Source organism: Mesoplodon bidens (assembly GCF_964165515.1).
Source record: "Mesoplodon bidens genome assembly, chromosome: 13".
Lineage (NCBI taxonomy): Eukaryota > Metazoa > Chordata > Mammalia > Artiodactyla > Ziphiidae > Mesoplodon > Mesoplodon bidens.
Window position 1 is genome coordinate 29,981,437 of NC_138169.1, and position 18,741 is coordinate 30,000,177.

The following is an 18,741-nucleotide window of genomic DNA, read 5'->3' on the forward strand; positions in this document are numbered from 1 at the left end:
TTTTTAATGTTCTTTTACTCTTTATTTGTAACCTAAAGAAAAGGGAGACACAATAGGTTCATTATGTCATTAGTAACTGAGTGAACATATTTGCCCTTTCCTTAAAGGCTGAGCAGAACTTCCAGTTTCTTTGTTTAGGAAACTTTCAAATCATGTGTCTGCATTAGAGTCCACAGGAAGGCTTGCCGATTGCTGGGGAGGCAGTGACCTTCTTTGGGAGGGACTCCCAGCATGGAAGCTTGCTCTCCGACACCTGTGCCCTGCGTCAGGGTAGTGTCAACCCCAGCGGGGATACGGGGACACACACGCTCCATGTGGCCCGGCCCCTTTCCGAGGACCCAGACTGCGTGGAGCCCTCCTACTCACCCCATCTCACCCACTTTTCCCTCTGGCAGACAGTAGAGGGGGTTAGGGTGGGAACCTAACAACTGAGTTTGTATTCCCTTTGGCTTATTGGAATAGTCCCGATTTCCTTCAAATCCAGTTGTAAAATAGCGCTTTTTAAAAAACGGTTGTTTTATGAAATTGGATATCCTCTACCTTCCTCTGTCTGAGCTCTGTTGGCTGCTTCTCCAGTGCTGTGATCACCCTAACTCTGCCACCCGTCCTCCCTGATTGTCAGGTGACAGGAGCTGAGGATCTCAGCCCATGGGCTCTCGCCCTCATGACATCCGCCAACACCTAAAACGTGACCCGAAGAAAACCATTCATTAGGCTCAATGAACAGTTAACAGACAAAATGGCCCTGCCACTGCTGGATTTCCTTTGTTGTTGCCTTTTACCATTTTGTTTCATTTTTTTGATGTTGGTTTATATCCAGTTGCATATCAAACCAGCATCTCTTCTCCAAGCCATCTAGTTTGGTTCAACTGAATATCACTCAGAAAAAGGGATGGAAAATTCAGTTTGTTGTGGTCAGTCCTGAGCTTCCCTCTTTCCCTTTGGAGACTGTGCTTTAAAAAAAAAAAATGACATTTTTATATAAACTTTACATGAGCAGATATTTCTGTGTAATCAGTTCGGCTACAAAATGCTCTCAATGAACTCAGAATTGGGTGGGGGGCTGTGAATAAAACACGTTTCCTTTCATCAAAAAAAACTCAGTTGTAAAATTGTAAAATTATGAATTCTGCTCTGTGAGAGAAAGGTCGGGACTTGTCTTTATTCTAGTTCCCTGTCCCACCCAGAGAGTGACATTTCATCATTTATCAGCTGTAATATTATTTTCAGCCCAGTACTGCTGTGTTTTATCTTCCCTTTTCTGTCCTGGAGGCCCCGCTGCGATGGTCGCTGTCCGTGGTGCTGGAGTGGCGTGTGGTTTGCTGCATGGCGGTGTCTGGGTCGCTGACCGTGTGTGACTCATGTTCCAGTGCTGTTTTAACACTGTGTCTCTGTAACTGTTTGCGCTGCTAGCTGCTACACGGAAGCAACCATGCTGTTCTCAAGGCAGTCCACCCTTGATGATTTAGATGGACCAGAAACTGTTCCTAAAACAAGTGAGCGCGCTCGGCCCGGGCTCCGTAAAATGTTCAGCATGGATGTGTCCTCTTCGTCAGCTGAGAGTGCCAGCTTAGCCTCCAGGTGCTCACCCGTGCATGCGTTGTCCGTAACCGTGTCACCTCCCCCCTGGGTCATTGCACAAATGACTTCTTGTGACCTGTGGGTTTTTGTTAATTTTTATTTTTAAAATGTGCATGACTAACCAAAGCATAACCACCACTCTTCCTGGGATACAACTGGTCGTTCCCAGGACAGCATTCTATTAAACTAACTGCTCTTTGGTTTTTGTCTGTTAGGAGTTTCTTAAAAATCCTACTATAAACATTGTCCTTCATTTTGTAAGTATTTCACACTTTTTCTTTCCAAAGGAGCAAGCATGTTTCCTCCTTGGTTGAGGGCTCAGGTAGGTGGTCCTCACAGGGAGAAATGGGTCAGGAAGGGCAGGAAACTTTTTCTCATGATTTCATCCAAAGATCCATGAAGTAGGGGAGAAAAATGCCCAAATCCCATATGTAGTCACATTTGGTTGATACAGAATGAATCTGTCCACCTTTTATATGCATAATTAACATAAAAGTCAGGACATATTTTACCATTGGTTTTTTTTTTAAAGAATATTATTGTGCAATAGAATATATCACCTTTGTAGACCTTAACTTGTTTGGTTTGGAAACAATTACTTTGGGCTTAAGTTTTCTCATTAAATCCTATGATAAAACAATAATCATTTAGAAATGAAATTACTTGCGTAAAAGCCAAAAGCTCTTTTTTGAATTGCCTTTGAAAAGTCAGCAGGAGCACAGAAGCATGAGCGGCATTGTGCTTATCCTGACACCAAACAACCTACCCAAATAACCCAATCCAAAACTAATGTCAACGTTGGCAAATCGGGGGTATTAAGTCCTTGTTGCTGGCAGCTATGTATCTCAGTTCAGAGCTGCAAGGAGGCTGGTGCCTGGTGTTTCTGGGAATGCCATGGCCATTTGAGATGTCTTCTGGCTGGCACATGCTATGCCATTCCACTCTGTTGATCCCTGAACGTACCAGGGTTTGCTGAATCCCTTTGGGGCCAGACCTCATTTAAAACCACAGAGAGCATGCCTGTGATCGGTTACGGTCCCACTGGAAGTTAGACCTGGTGTGGGGCTGGCTCCAGTGGTCTGAAAACTCAGTGGGGTGATCAGTCATTTTCATGGCCATGTCTAATCAAGGTAAGTCTTAGCCAAAAGCTGGCTGTCTTGGTGTTCCGACAGCCTTCTACGTGATGTGCACGCTTAGAACCAAAGCCCTGGGGACACTGAACACCCCTGAGTTAGGATCAAGAGCTCATATAAATGTGGTTCTTCAGTCTCAGGGCTCAGCCAAACGCATTCATTCATTCACATGTGTGCTCCAGTGTCCGTGACAAGAAAAATGGCTACAGTCTGCGCATTTGAGCATCTCAGTGTTTATGTCCCCAGCTGCTCACACATGCCGTTCAGATAGCAGCACCTTCTCAGAGTCTAACAGATTATCGCTGTACACCCAGCAGACTCTGCATCTGTAGATGACTTTTGCCCCCTCCCCTTCAGGGCTGGGTGTGTTGAGGTAGACAGTATAGAAAGCACGCTTTGAATTTCACGGCTCTGGCTGCTGTATTTCATTTCCAGCTTTTCCTGCACGGACCTGGCAGGGAAAGTTAGAAGGACAGGAGGGATGCAAAAGAGAAGAAAAGGAAGCAAAAGTAGAGTGAAGATAATGGCAGGGGAGCTCATGAAAAATGAAGCTGGAAGGGGAGCTGGTAGCGGAAAGTCATTGGGAGGAGAGAGAGCAGGAGGGCAGCCCGAGCTGGGGACTCAGCCCTGGGGAGAGACCCTCAGGGCAGAGTGGTGGGCGGGGCTTCCACATGCCAGGCGGTGGGGAGCCAGGGACGGGGAGGTGGTGAGCATTCAATCAGATGTAAGAGGCACCAGTGAGAAAAGGCAAAGGATGGAAACAAGGGAGAAGCAAGCATGCAGGAAGTGCGCCGTGTGTCATAAAGCGTGCCGTTGTCTTGCTAACGGCCCATCATTCCTGTCCTCCCCTTACGGATCTGGGGTCCACTGAGAGTAGAGTGTATCTTGGCTAAGACCTGTGGACCCAGCCAGCTGAGGCTTCTCGTTTCCGTGAGCACCCTTCTTTAAAATCCATACACTGGGAGGTGAGCTGTGCTCACTGTGTCTTGATTGGAAATAAACACCAGGCCCCGTGGCTGGGAAGCTTGATGGGATTGAAAACCTCTGCTCAGGAGGGTTTAGCACCCTGTGAGCCGCAGCCCAGCCCACCATCTCTGCGGACCAGACAGATTATCCAGACAAAGTCGATGGAACACGGGGGAGCGAGGGGGCATTTCCCCCTACGTGCCTGGTTGCGTGGCTGTGGGTGCCCTCGGGAGGGCAGGGAGTGGGATGCTGAGACCAGGCGGTGCCCATCCCTGTGTCCCGACAGTGAGCCCACGCAGTGCACGATGCTGTACTCGCGCCAGGGGACCACAGAGACCATAGAGGAGGTGGAGGCCGAGCAGGATGAGGAGGTGCCTGAGGACACCCAGTCCCCACAGGACCCCATGCAGGATGGCGACGTGGAGGCCCCGCCGTCCTACAGCAAGGCCGTCAGCTTCGAGCGCCTGTCTTTTGACTCCCGGGACGACTCGGGGGGCCAGACCCACATGGCGGTCAGCCCCGACGACAGCCGCTCGGACCGCCTGGAGGCCAGCATCCTGCCACCCCTGACCCATGAGCTGACGGCCAGCGAGCTACTGCTGAACAAGTAAGAGCCTTGGCCACAGTGAAGGCCACAGCCGGGAGTGTCCCTTAGTGCCCGCTGGGCTGCTGGGTGCAGAGACCTGCATGCAAAACGTCCACTCGGACGTTTAGAGGCAACGTGCTGCTTTCAGTACTTCCTGCACCGCAAGTAGGAGGCAGCTTTGTGCTTCTACCACTGAACCATACAACCAGCAAAGTGTCTGTAACAGACACGTGTGCTCACGTCTCTTTTTAATTAATTAATTAATTTATTTATTTATTTATTTATTTTTGGCTGCATTGGGTCTTCGTTGCTCCATGTGGGCTTTCTCTAGTTGCAGGGAGCGGGTGCTACTCTTGCGGTGCACGGGCTTCTCATTGTGGTGGCTTCTCTTGTTGCGGAGCACGGGCTCTAGGCATGCGGGCTTCAGTAGTTGTGGCACGTGGGCTCAGTAGTTGTGGCTCGCGGGCTTAGTTGCTCCGCAGCATGTGGGATCTTCCCAGAGCAGGGCTCGAACCCATGTCCCCTGCATTGGCAGGCAGATTCTTAACCACTGCGCCACCGGGGAAGCCCCTCATGTCTCTTTCTGTAGCACAATATGAGGTTGACGCTGCAAGACACCTGGGGACCCGGGAAGCAGGGAGGGACACCAGGGTCACGTCAAGAGGAAATCGGTCGTCTGGGGGGAATTAAGACCCACGTAGTGTCACGCTGCTTATTCTAACAGGATGTTCCATGATGATGAGCTGGAAGAGTCGGAGAAGTTCTATGTTGGGCAGCCCCGCTTCCTGCTGCTGTTCTACGCCATGTACAACACGCTGGTGGCCCGCTCGGAGATGGTGTGCTACTTTGTCATCATCCTCAACCACATGGTCTCCGCCTCCATGATCACCCTCGTGCTGCCCATCCTGATCTTCCTCTGGGCCATGCTGTCCGTCCCCCGGCCCAGCAGACGGTTCTGGATGATGGCCATCGTCTACACAGAGGTAGGCCTCGGGCGAAACTGGCCTGCCCGTCACAGGGCATCACTCTGGGTGGGCCTGCCCGACTCCAGACAATTTCACATAAACAGTCAGTGAAACGGATATTCTTAGGTGGACACATGATTATAACCAACAGTTACCTGGTGCCGGTAATTATGTTTATCTTTTCACGTTTCACATCTCACACAGTATAGGGGCTAATATCATTCCATCTAACAGATAAGGAAATAGCCTCAGTGAGATTAAATAATTGCCCCGAAGTTACCCAACTAGCAAGTGGTGGGGGAGGCCTTTGAGGTCTGGTGTCTGCCCTGTGGTTTCAGCCACCAAGACGGTAAGTGAAAGGCAGAAACAAGCACGGCCCCGGGGCCAGTGCACAGCCAGTGAGTGGACATTGGATCAGACAATACAGTGAGCACTTTGAACAGTTTGATGCAGCATACGTTTTTCCCATTTTTAAACCTAAAGCCAATTTCCACACATCAAAACACAAAGTCACATACTCACTCCCTTAGAAGTCTGAATAACAGAAAAGGAGAATTGCCAAAGTCACATACCTACCCCCTTAAAAGTCTGAATAACAGAAAAGGAGAATTGCCACCCCGTTTTCATCACCCGTGAGGGGACAAGAGACACTGTGCCCAAATACACGAACCTGCTTTTCTGCCCTGCTCTGTTGTAAACGTAGCAGTTCACAAATTCCCATGGCAACCATAAAACTGGGAGTAAAAGGGAGGCTCTTACAGACTTTGCTCCTTGGGCCATCACGGTTCTTTGTCATCTTAGGTTTGTGAAGAAGCCTCATTTTGTTACCTGGCTCAGAAGGAAAGTTTTCACTAACAGTGGAGCTGCAATTGCTTCTTCAAGGATAGTACTCATCATGGTGTAGTGTTAGAGTCTAGAAATTTTATAGGTTTACAAGTAATTCAACGGCAAAATTAAAACAAAGTTATGTATTAAGTCGTCTCCAAAGTATTCATTTTAAAGTATTGCTATCATGTATCTTATTTCCATAATAAAAATAAAAGATGTGAAGCCAAATACATATCCATGACTTTAATTAGTCTGTCTAAATAATGGCTCTTAAATATTACTTCCATTACATGACTTGGTGATCGGGGCATAAGTGACCTCCCTGTCTGGGGCCTGGGGATTCTCCCCAGCGCCTCTGCAGGAGAAGCTTCTAACCCCAGCGTGAGGTAAGGGCAGGTTCTAGGAATGTGGAGAAGGGAGAAAGAGCCGCTGATGCACAGCTTTCATCTTGAAATGAGATCTTCCCGGTTCAAAGTGGGGCTCTCCATTTTCTCTGTCACACTGAGGCGTTGTTGACGTTAATTCCCTACACAACCCAGACTTTGGGCCACAGCTGGGGGCTATGCTGGACAAGAGGAAACAACAGAAAGTTTTAAAAAATGGTCGTTCCTGTTTCTCAATGGTTGCAGATTCCTGTGGCCAACTGATGAGTGTAAACAGAATTGCCTACAGTTCAAAACCACACTGCATGGGTGGGCGCCAGTGCAGAGCGTGGCGGGTGCGTGGCCTCATGTAGCCAGGGTGGGGGGACTCGTCAGCACAAGGCGGGGATGTGGGAAGGAGAAGAGAAGTTCGGCAAAGGACGAAAGCAAAGCGAGTCCAGTCCTTGCGAAGAAATGAAGGCGTAAGACAGCCCGGCGAGTGCAGGACGGACGAGCCGTGATGGGACTGCAAGGAGGCTGGAGGGGCGGGCAGCAGAGGTGCCCAGGGATGCCTGTCCACGGGGTGTGCGCTCAGCACTCGCTCCCTTGGATTGAAGGAGTTGAACGGGACACGACTCCATCAAGTGTGTGTTTTAGCAAGTTTTTATAAAGTGGAGGCTTGGAAAACAGCCGGGGTGAGAAATATCAGGGTCCGGACCGATGTCACCTCAGGGGGGCTGAGAGGAGGGGGCAGAGGAGGAGGTTCAGGAAGGGACACTGGGTGGGGTGCAAGGGGGGTGTGGCTGGGCTCTGGCTTCTGTGTGGGTACCCAGCGTGCTGGGTGCAAGCACCAGGGTAAGGAACGCAGGGCTGCTCTTCACAGAGGCTTGACTTTGGGAAGAAGCATGAGAGGGGGAGGGCTGAAGGGGGACCCTAGGTCAATGGAGGACTTGTAAAACGATTTTTATTAATGGATTATGTGTAAAGAATTAACCCCTGATGACGCAGACGTTGGACGATGTTTCAGTGTCCATCTCTGCAAACATCTCCACGTTTGCACCGTGAGCTAGTTACCAGCACAATTGGCAAGATTTTGTTTCATTCACTTTTATTTCTTGAGGACTTCCAATGAGCGATAAAATGGTGAGAAGAGAGAGATGAGAATAAAGTAATATCGTGTACAGAGAGCCTGTGTGGTTTGCTCCTAAAGATTACAAGTTAAAGCAATACCATAAAGTATAAAGATAAAGATCTTCCTGTTCTTGTTGGTTCTAATTACCGTAGTTAGTAGCTGAATACTTGTGTAAATATCTAATTGAATCAGTAGAAATTAGCCATTTCCTCAACAGTAGCAGAAGTCATTTAAGCCGAGTCAGGAGTAACCTAAATGGCCCTGATGTATCCATAGTCGAAGGCCGTGGAGGTGAGATTCTGCGCTTGTCCTAAAGTCAGAATCTGAGAATGAGAATTTGTTATTCCACATGGTGTGTGCATTCCCAGCAACAAAACTGAGACTTTTTTCCCTTAATTTTTTGTATCACTGTTTCTCCTATAGAACTATTCTTAAAAGGACTCGTTTTTTAAAAATTTCTATCATCTGTGTGCAGGTGGCAATTGTGGTCAAGTATTTCTTCCAGTTTGGGTTCTTTCCCTGGAACAAGAACGTGGAATTGAACAAAGACAAGCCTTACCACCCACCCAATATCATCGGCGTGGAGAAGAAGGAGGGCTACGTTCTCTACGACCTCATCCAGCTGCTGGCCCTCTTCTTCCACCGGTCTATCCTGAAGGTACTGCCCGTTCACAGCCCCTAAAAGATTCCCCGAGAACCCGAACATTGGGATCACATGGGGCCGAGGGTCCATGGGGTGGGGTCTGTGTGTGTGCTCTTTTTTTCCTTGTTAACAGGCAGTTGTGTTCATTTCATTCATTTTCTCCAACACTGTGTGCTCAGTAATGGAGTTTGTAATAAATCAAGGGGAAATTTTCCCGTTTCTACCCTGGGTTGAACACAGCCTAATTAACCCAGCGCCTGAATGGTGAGCAGTTCTTACCTCCTGATCCATGACAGATCACCAGGGAGCTGCAGTTTGGGGTCTCCTCTCCACCCTGACCTCGGCCCACCCCCTTCTAGAAGCATTGCTTTTCTTGTAGTTTCTTGTCGTGAAACCACTGGCTTTAGTGAGAGACCATCTACGTGATTGGCCCGGGGAGGCCAGGGCTGTGCTCCCAGAGAGCACAGCCTGAGAAAGCCATTCCCTCGTTGCTCTGGGAAGACCTGTCTACAGAGTGACCTTCTCGGGATCAGTAACTCCTGTCATCCTGCTGAGCCTCTGTGGGGCTTTTTCTTCTCACACACTGTGAATTATAAGCTAAACTTGTAATATGCCACTCAACTCTAAACATTAGATACTGATGTGCCTAGGGTCACAGTCTTACCTTCCTTCTCTTATTTTAACCTTGTCTCGTATAACGTATTTTAAATTCATTTTATCAAGTAGTATCTTTATTAGTTCCTTTTGAGAACAAGCTTGGCCTCAGTTAATGCATACACACACATACATGTAACAGTGTGTTCAACTTCTGTCCTGTTCAGTGGGCTGCTTCACACAGGCTTTCATCTGTGTCTACCATGACCAAGACCTTTACTCTGCCTTTTGTCACCTTGCAAACTGCAAGTCCCTAACCCTTCACTTGGCGGGGGGTGACTTACCTGAGTCAGTGGGGTGTGGTGAGTTTGCAAAGGTATTTATCCAAAGGCACCCATTAGCCAAAATAAAATTTGCTTAATTTTTCCAGTTCTTCTGATGAATATGTTAATTACCCGAATGTAGCCAATTTACTAATTCTTGACAAACATATTAATAGATGTTTAACCTTATTTTTTTAGTTATAGAAATTAAAGTTTTAAATTTCAGCATTTAGCATAATTTTGGCCGCTTTCCAATTTCTCTTGCAAATTCTGAATCCTTTTGCGTGTCATTTTAAGAAAATTATAAAACTTTAGATATTTTTATTACTTTTTCATCAACATTCAAATGGTTTAACAGCTATGATTTTATATTTAAATCACACAATAAATGAAACTTTGGTGTTTCATATTGGTACACTTACTCTGATTTCTTCTTTGAAAATTTCTTATACACAGTGAATATGTTTGAGGTACTGTTATGCTGAAATTTTGGCTAATGGTATGAAAAATGCTTTTTGTGATGATAAATCCTTTCATAAAAAGACAAAACTATCCTACAGCTTTTGAAAAAATAAGCCTTTTAACAATGCTGCTTTGAAATCCAAACAATTAAAAACTATGTGCAAATTTCAAAAGTGGTTAAAATTATCCTATTTATATTAATCACTATAATTTTATAAATAATTGGAAGAATTAACAAACCTAAATAAATATGCTACTAAGAAAGCAGTGAAAGAATCCACATATGTTAATAAAATGTTGGCAAAAGACAAAGCCACTTTTAAAATGATTTGAAAGAAATCAGTATAAACTGAAAAATCCCATTATGAGCATCTAAAATGTCTGTTATAAGAATACATTCATTGAATGTGTTTAAGAAATAATATATCTATACATAAATATTAAAGAATAATCTGTAAATTAGGTGACTCTGTCTTTGGATGAATGGATCGTTCTCTGAGTTGGTTTGGCAAATGGGCCTGGAGCTCTTATTCTCTACAGAGTCAGAGGGAGGACTGGACGGGGTCCTGGGGATAAATGCTAGCCTGGCAGCCAGGGTGCTCAGGAGGTGGACAGCTAACTGGGCAGCTTCGTCCAAGGTCAACACCAGGGCGACTTGTGGTCCACGTAGCATCTCATTCCAGGAAAGTCCTGCTTCCTCAGCCCTCTCTTCTGCAATCCTCCCTCCTGTCCTTACCGGCCCCCTTTATCCCACTTCCTTGAAGCAAAAACCAGGCTCTGCAGGATGCATCACAGACTCTCACACGTGGGCCAGCATTGTTGGTGTAGAGTATTTGCAGGTCTGTTCCTGGGTCAGCTGTGGTGATCCCAGGTGATCCCAGGATTCAGGTCTTGTGGTGCAGGCGGGGGGAGGGACAGCACCGTAATTCCAGTACAAATGTTTGGTAAGCACGGGGCAGGGATCAGTTCACCCATGGTCACTTCAGCTCGGTACTGCAGGTGCGCGCTGTCAGCACAGCAATGTGTGCTGGAAAGCACTTCCGCTCAGGGAACCAGCTGCGTGATTCTGGTTTGACTTCCACCCCATCATCTGTCTCCATCTCCACTGAAGAGCCAAATGCTATGGTCTACACCCTCCGCCTCCACTCTGCTGGGACCATAGGAAAATTATAGATGATACGCTTTCTTAGAACCCTTTGCACTACTTTGGGTTTCTAATCTTTTTTTAAATTTCAGTTTTATTGACGTATAATTGATGTATAATTGACAAAGTTTTATTGACGTATAATTGACAAATGAAATTGTAAGGTATTCAAGGTGCACATGTAGTGATTTGATAAACGTATACATGGGGCAAAGGTTCTCTCCCTCTGGTTAATTAGTGCATCCAGCACCTCCTCACCTGCCTCTCTGTCTTTGTTTGGCGACAGCATTTAAGTTGCACTCTCCTAGCCAGTCTCCGCTGTACAACAGTGTTGTCAGCTACAGTCGCCCTGTTTTATGTTTATCCTGAGGGACGCTCTGGTGGCCGGGATGTCATAGGGCAGAATCCCAGCCCCCTCCCTGGAACGGCGGGCTGAGCTGTCCCTTCCCTGCCTTCTCAGTGCCACGGCCTGTGGGACGGAGATGACATCGCAGACAGTGGCTCTGACGAGGTGGGCTCGGACGACGCGCTGTCCCTCGGCCACGGTAGGAGGGGTTCCTCTGACTCCCTGAAGTCCATCAACCTGGCCGCGTCTGTGGAGTCGGTGCACGTGACCTTCCCCGAGCAGCCGGCCGCCATCAGGAGGAAGCGCTCCAGCAGTGGCTCCCAGACGTCCCAGGGCTCCAGCTTTTCCTCCAATAGGTCCAGGAGAGGTATCTGTCACACCGTGTCCCCAGGCTGAACCATTTCCCTGGTTCCAGTGGGTCCGGGGCAGGGGAGTTTGTTGGGTGCTGTCTAGGAGACAGATACTGTGATGTGAAAAGAATGTACTTTGCAACCAGACAGACGGAGTTCCGAGTCCAGGCTGAGCTGTGTGTGTGGCCCGGGGCAGTCACATCACTGTCCAGGGTGTCTGTCTGCGTCGTCCCCGGGACGAGGATTTCAGGTCGTGGAGAAAAGTGGCCAGCACGGCGCCTCGTACCTAGTGGGTGTTGGATACAGGGTAGTTATAAATCATATCCAGAGATTCTGCTGAGTGTAAATCACGATTTATTTTGAAAATACATACATTTAGATTTAATCAATGGGACCTTTTAGCCAAACCATCTTAGTTATTTCCTAAGCTAGTTATTAATTTCTTACTCAACAGCCAGTAATAGGAAAGTACATATGCGTTCCAGTTGCCCCTCTTGGGATAATTGGGCTTTTGTGTTGATAGTGCTCCTGTCTGAAGCCTTCCAGACACTCTGTATTCATCAGCAGAAGATATTTTTCAGGCAGACACTGGCAGGTCATCTCATATCTGTTTTACAGTTAGAGAAATTTGGACCTGAAAAAAGGCATGGGTCCTGGACCCAATCTAGAAAACCCACAACAAAAACCTGGGACCCCGCTGAGCACGATAAAAACTGTTCTCCGGTCTACTTCTTCCTGGGACAGAGGTCCCACAGGGGCCCAGGAAAGAGCCAGCAGTGGGTGTGAAAACCCACGGATGCCTTTGGCTATGGAAGCAGAGTTGAGGCTGCAGATTCCAAGTTCTCCACCTCTGTTCTTACCGGCATCTGTGTGTCTCACCTTCTAAACAGCTTCAAACCATCCTCTGTCCTGGGGGCGGCGGGTCTTCTGCAATATTTACGTCGACAAACCTGCAACTCACAGTGCACCTCAGTTTCTTTTTATTTTCAGGCAGCACAAGCACCCGAAACAGCAGCCAAAAAGGAAGCAGTGTTGTGAGCATCAAGCAAAAAAGCAGACGGGATCTTTATGTGGAGAAGCTTCAAGTACACTTAATCAAAGCAAAAGCGTTTACCATAAAGAAGTGAGTGCGTGAGAACGCCTTGGGGCTGGGGAGCTGGTGTCACTTACTCCATATCAGCCAGAGGTGACAAGTGAAGTGACTTCTCCCACCACAAACATCATCTGCTTCAGGCAGAACGAAATAGCCCATTGTGATACTGCTTTTAAAAATCACTTTCCAAAGAGGATGATTTAGTTTTACATCCACTGCATTTCTAAACACACTTTTTCTATTTGAACACGGGCTCATGGTGTGTATTTCCAGGCATATGAAAGAGTCCAACCAGACGGAGAGGGAATGAAGTCAGAGCTGGAAGTTTCTTAGAGATACACTTACCCCATAGAGGGAAACCGAGGTGCATGCGGGAAGTGGTTTGTCTGTCACGCAGCCCAAGTTCACCAGCCGAGTTCACAGGCCCCTCCCCCAGGTGACAGGGATGCAGACAGGAGTGGAAACGGGGGAGGTGCAACAGGACTGGCCCTGAGTCTGGGCTCTGCGACCGAGGGCGCTGCTCACATGGACGTGGCCTTGAATTGAAGGCGGAACCCAGAGCACAGTGAACATAAGGGGACAGGGGCTGTGCAGACAAGCCAGGGCCAGGGCACAGGGTCATGAAGGATGGAGCGAGGTGAGCTCCAAAGCCCAGGGCGCTGCCCGGGACCCGGGGGACACACGGGGTTGGAAACGGGAGGAGCAGGGGCTGCGCGGCGTTTCCTAGGTCCCAGGCAGGACCACAGGCCCCGTTTGCTCTCACCGCAGCCCGGGCCTCCTGCCTCATTACTTATCACACCTTCTACAGAAGCGCAGAGGGCTGGGTAGCAGGATCAGGGCCTCACAGGTGGAGAGTGCTTGAATCGGGATAAACCGGCCCCTCATTTCCGGGGCTACCGCTCCATATGATTCAAGGAGAGAAGAGGTCTATGGTCCCGTCGGCCATGAACTAGTGCACAGTCTCTGTTGGGGCAGGAGCCCCGCTTACCCCAGCAGACTGTCCTGAGGTCGGGGGCAGGGGGTGAGAGCTGGTGGGAGGAGGGAAGCAGAGGATGGAATGATCTGATCACTGTATCCAGTGACTCCTGCATCCCCCTCTCCGGGTGTCTGTCTGGCAGGACCCTGCAGCTCTACGTGCCCATCAGACAGTTCTTCTACAACCTCATCCACCCCGACTACAGCGCCGTGACCGACGTGTACGTGCTCATGTTCCTGGCAGACACCGTTGACTTTGTCATCATCGTCTTCGGCTTCTGGGCCTTTGGGGTAGGTCGGGGACCAGGGCCACTGCACACCAGGGACCAGCGCTGCTGTCCTGTGGGTGCCACCGGGCCTGAACCTGTGGTCTCCCCCCCCAGAAACATTCAGCCGCGGCCGACATCACCTCCTCGCTGTCGGAAGACCAGGTCCCAGGGCCCTTCCTGGTGATGGTCCTCATTCAGTTCGGGACCATGGTGGTGGACCGGGCACTGTACCTCAGGAAGACGGTCCTGGGGAAGGTCATCTTCCAGGTCATCCTGGTGTTTGGAATTCACTTCTGGATGTTCTTCATCTTGCCTGGTGTGACTGAGAGGTAAGGCCTTCGGAAGCTAGAGCCGTGGGGGCCGCTTTCACGCAGACATTTTCGTAAGGATCAGCCCGTAGGAGAAGGGAAAGTTAGGGGGGTTAATCAATATTAAACTCAGTGTGAAGCCAAGGTGTGAGCTGATTCCTCAGAAACATTATCACTGCATTTTATACTCAGACCTGGTGCTCTCAGATAGGGAGGGGACAGGCTGAGTGGTCAGCGCACACCTGGGGTCCTCGTGCTGTGACCTGAGCAGGTAGAGAGACGGACTGGAGTGCGGCGTTAAGAGCGTAAGGGGATGAGAGGACGCAAAACTGTGTCACATGAGAAGTGGATGAAAAGAACGGAGTCTGTTCAACTGGTAGAGAAAGGGGGTGCAGGTGACGAGGGGTCTGCCTCACTGGGTCCTTCTGAGGGGTAAGCACAGCAGCCCCCGTGCCGCGGCTGCTGCAGTTAATACAACTATTGCTGTGAAGATGCCTTGGAGGCCGAGGACTTGGGTAGGGAAGGGCTGGTGCTGTCCCAGGAGGGGCCTGGAGGCCGTCTTTCCCTCTGTCCCTTGAGCCCCCAGCTCTGGCCATGCTGACCCTCCTCGGTGCCTCCTGACAGCCTCTCCCCTCCCCTGGCAGGGCTCCCCTCCCCAGGGTCAGATCTCAGACCAGAGGGCACGCCTCCACCCAGAGCAGTGCTGGGGCCAAGTTGGTGCTTCACGCATGAGCAGATGAATGAGTCAGTCCAGGAAAGAAAAACCAGGGAGACCCCTACCAACAGGAAATGCAGGCAGACCTTGGGGATACGGTGGGTTTGGTTCTGACCACCGCAACAAATCGGGGGGCCGGAATTTTCTGGTTTCCCGCTGCCTATACAAGTTATGTTTACACCAAACTGTAGTCTATTAAGTGTGCAATAGCATTATGTATTAAAAACACAATGTTTGTACCTTAATCTAAAAATACTTGCTAAAAAATGCTACCATCACCTGAGCCTTCAGTGAGTTATAGTAGTAACATCAAAGATCACTGATCACAGGTCACCACAACAAACATGATCGTAATGAAAAAGCCTGAACTATTGCAAGGATTACCTAATTGTGACACAGAGACACAAAGGGAGCAGATGCTGTTGGAAAAATGGTGCTGACAGACTTGCTGGACGCAGGGTGGCCACAAACTTTCCATTGGTAAAAATCACAGTATCTGTGAAGCGCGGTTAAAGGAGGTGTGCCTGGTATCGGCTCTGGTAGACGATGAAAGCAAAGGGTCTGCAGAAGGGGAGCAGGGAACTGTCCATGTAACATGAGAGGAGTGACCTTTTTAAGAACATGTCCTGAAAAGGTCTTCATGTGTACCATCAGTTTGATCTCTTTATCAGACCTCATGAGTCATTGACAGCCAAGCCTTAGGGATAACCTGTCCGTCAAGCTGGCGAGCACCATTTTTGGAGTAGCAAGTAATGAAAATGGATTTTCCTAATGTTGTTCAGAAACCGACTCAAATGTAATTGTCCACGAGGAAACCAAGTCTCTTCTACCAGTGGCTAGACTGACGTCTGCCCCCACCTGAACGTTCAGGCTGACTTTTTGACCTCAGTCTAGGGAATCATTGCTTTGTGATAATAAATGGTGGCAATGAAAATATTTTAAAAGGAAAATTGGAATTAGGATAATCTTTCCTGAGTCTAAAGTAGAACTAACTACATAAAGGGTTGTTACTCAGAAGATACCCAATAGCTCCGTAAGCCTTCCATTCCACACCACAAGCTAGGGGAGTAAATGTAGCTCACATGATAAAGATAATTCAGAATAGGGCAAGCCATTTGCAAAAATATTAGAATTTGGTCATGAGAACATTGTGAATCTTATTTTTTTAAAAGAGTTTTTTTTTTTAATTTATTTTTGGCTGCATTGGGTCTTCATTGCTACGCGCAGGCCTCTTCTAGTTGCAGCGAGCGGGGGCTACTCTTCGTTGTGGTGCGCGGGCTTCTCATTGCGGTGGCTTCTCTTGTTGTGGAGCATGGGCTCTAGGTGCGTGGGCTTCAGTAGTTGTGGCACGTGGGCTCTGTAGTTGTGGCACACGGGATTAGTTGCTCTGTGGCTTGTAGGATCTTCCCAGACCAGGGCTAGAACCCGTGTCCCTAGCATTGGCAGGTGGATTCTTAACCACTACGCTACCAGGGAAGTCCCTTATTTGTTAGTCTTTAAAATAGAATAAGTACAATTTTCTCTGTAAATATTTAATTATAGCTGTCTCTCAAAGCAGAGAAATAAGCCAAATTTAACACCCAGGATAGCTGGATGGTGAATTTTGGTAATTTGTCTGATATTTAAAAGCATCAAGGAGGCATTCTCCAGCAGCTCTCATTGAAATTCTTAATTTCACAGAAGAAAAGACCTTAAAAAGCTTTCTAGACCTACTGTCTAATTTTCCAGATGAAGACAGGTGAGCCCATATGGAAGTGTGACCTCCCCAGAGTCACTCAGCCAATTACTGGAGGGGCCAACTCCCAATCCCAGGGCTCTTGGCCCTACTGTGTGCTGCAGCTACTGTATACTGCACCTACTGTATATATACCTACCGTATACTGCACCCACTGTATACTGCACCTACTGTATACTGCACCTACTGTATAGTGCACCTACTATATACTACATGTACTGTATACAGCACCTACCATGTATGTGCTACACCCACTGTATAATGCACCTACCATATACTACACCTACTGTACATTACACCTATTATATACTATACCTACTGTATACTGCACCTACTATATACTACATGTACTGTATACAGCACCTACCATGTATGTGCTATAGCTACTATATACTACACCCACTGTATAATGCACCTACCGTATACTACACCTAGTGTACACTACACCTGCTATATACTATACCTACCGTATACTGCACCTACTGTATACTGCACCTACCATATACTATACCATATACTACACCTACTGTATACTATACCTACCATATACTGCACCTACTATATACTGCACCTACTGTATACTACACCTACCATACACTGCACTTACTGTATACTATACCTACTGTATACTGCACCTACTGTATATCGCACTCCTGCCCCCATGGGAAGCATCCCGTACTTGCTTCCAGGAAGATTTTTTTTTTTAGGTAACACAACCTATTATTTCACTCTGCAGTGTGAAGAGGATTTGATTATTCCAGCCAGTCCCAAGAGAGAGTTCCAGAGCCCTAGAGCCTAGATTTTTGCCATGTCCTAACAGGGGGTCCAGCAGAAACCAGAGCTCCCAGAAATACTGCAATGGTAAAGCCACTGAGAGTCCTTTTAGCATTTTAGTCCTTTTAGGTCAAATCGGCAAATGGTTTGGTATTCCTGCTTGTATTGGTGTCCTGTTGCTGCTGTAACAAATCACTACAAAGTTAGAGTTTAAAGCAATGCAGGTGTGTTGTCTGGCAGTTCTGCAGGTCAGGGGGCAGACCCAGGTCTCACTGGACTGTTTCATGTATGTGGGCAGGGCTGTGGTTCTTTCTGGAGGCTCCAGGGGAGCATCCACCTCCCGCCCTCTTCCAGCTTCTAGAGATGCCCATGCTCTGCACCTGTGGTCTCCTCGTCCATCTTCAAACCCAGCATCTGTTCCCCTGCCACGTCTCCCTCTACCCATGGCTGAGCAAGGCTCTCTCCCGCTAAGGACTCACTGACTGTGAGGCCACCTGGTCAGCCCCGGATGCTCCCCCTCTCCAGGTCCCCGACCTTAGCACGTCTGTCAAGTCCTCTTTGCCATGGGAGGTCACACGTTCCCAGGTTCTGGGGACTAGGACGTGCACATTTTTGGGTGGGGGCTGGGGGCATTCTTCTGGCGACCACGCTGTCCTGCCAGGCTTTTGAGGAGGTCAACAGCATTGTGACAACGCCTGCCAACCAAACATGGCTGAAACATCTGCTCTAAGGACCGAATGAATAAGAGCTTCTCTGGGGTGTCTTACAAATCGTGCATATTCAATTCAATTTCACGTTTATCGAGCACCTCTTAGGTCCAGGGCAGCAGACCAGGAGAAAAGGGCTGTGACACCCACGTGAATAAAGCAAGGACCCGTCGGCCTTTCACACACTGGGCTCCCAGGCTCCCGACACTGAGAGTCACCAAACTATGGCCACACAAGTCCTTTCTTCTCCTGGGATCTCACCTTTGGGTCTCACCTAATGGCCATCCCTAGTGCAACAGACTATCCTGTCTTTGGTTTTGGATCTTTAATTCAAGATATATTAGGATTGGTGAGCCTCTGGCATCGCTGCCGGCATGTCAGTAACAACATAATTTCTTGACATTTCAAACTGTGCTGCTACTCTGTAACCTCCAAAATTCATTTTTACTCCTTCAAATATTGTTACTGAAAATTTCATTCATTGTTTAAAGAGGAACCATTGATTTTTTTTTTTTTTTTTTTGCGGTACACGGGCCTCTCACTGTTGTGGCCTCTCCCGTTGCGGAGCACAGGCTCCGGACGCTCAGGCTCAGCGGCCGTGGCTCACGGGCCCAGCCGCTCCGCGGCATGTGGGATCTTCCCAGACCGGGGCACGAACCCGTGTCCCCTGCATCGGCAGGCGGACTCCCAACCACTGCGCCACCAGGGAAGCCCGAGAAACCATTGATTAATAGTCATATTGTCTAAATC

The 18,741-nt window shown here is 48.4% G+C and overlaps 1 protein-coding gene across 4 annotated transcripts in view; it reads left to right on the plus strand.

Annotated features, from left to right (window-relative positions):
- The window catches only part of PIEZO2 (piezo type mechanosensitive ion channel component 2), a gene marked incomplete at its 5' end in the record, with an annotated part of 353,117 nt that overhangs the window by 319,931 nt on the left and 14,445 nt on the right, over positions 1-18,741 (plus strand). For 2 of the 4 annotated variants that reach the window (XM_081252827.1, XM_081252828.1), the window contains 8 exons: positions 1,414-1,581; positions 3,967-4,287; positions 4,991-5,249; positions 8,029-8,211; positions 11,180-11,432; positions 12,406-12,538; positions 13,627-13,774; positions 13,867-14,081. In XM_081252827.1, the coding sequence (XP_081108953.1) occupies positions 1,414-1,581; positions 3,967-4,287; positions 4,991-5,249; positions 8,029-8,211; positions 11,180-11,432; positions 12,406-12,538; positions 13,627-13,774; positions 13,867-14,081 (1,680 nt within the window). The remainder of the gene's footprint in view (positions 1-1,413; positions 1,582-3,966; positions 4,288-4,990; positions 5,250-8,028; positions 8,212-11,179; positions 11,433-12,405; positions 12,539-13,626; positions 13,775-13,866; positions 14,082-18,741) is intronic. The other 2 variants (XM_081252829.1, XM_081252830.1) reach the window with 1 other exon arrangement.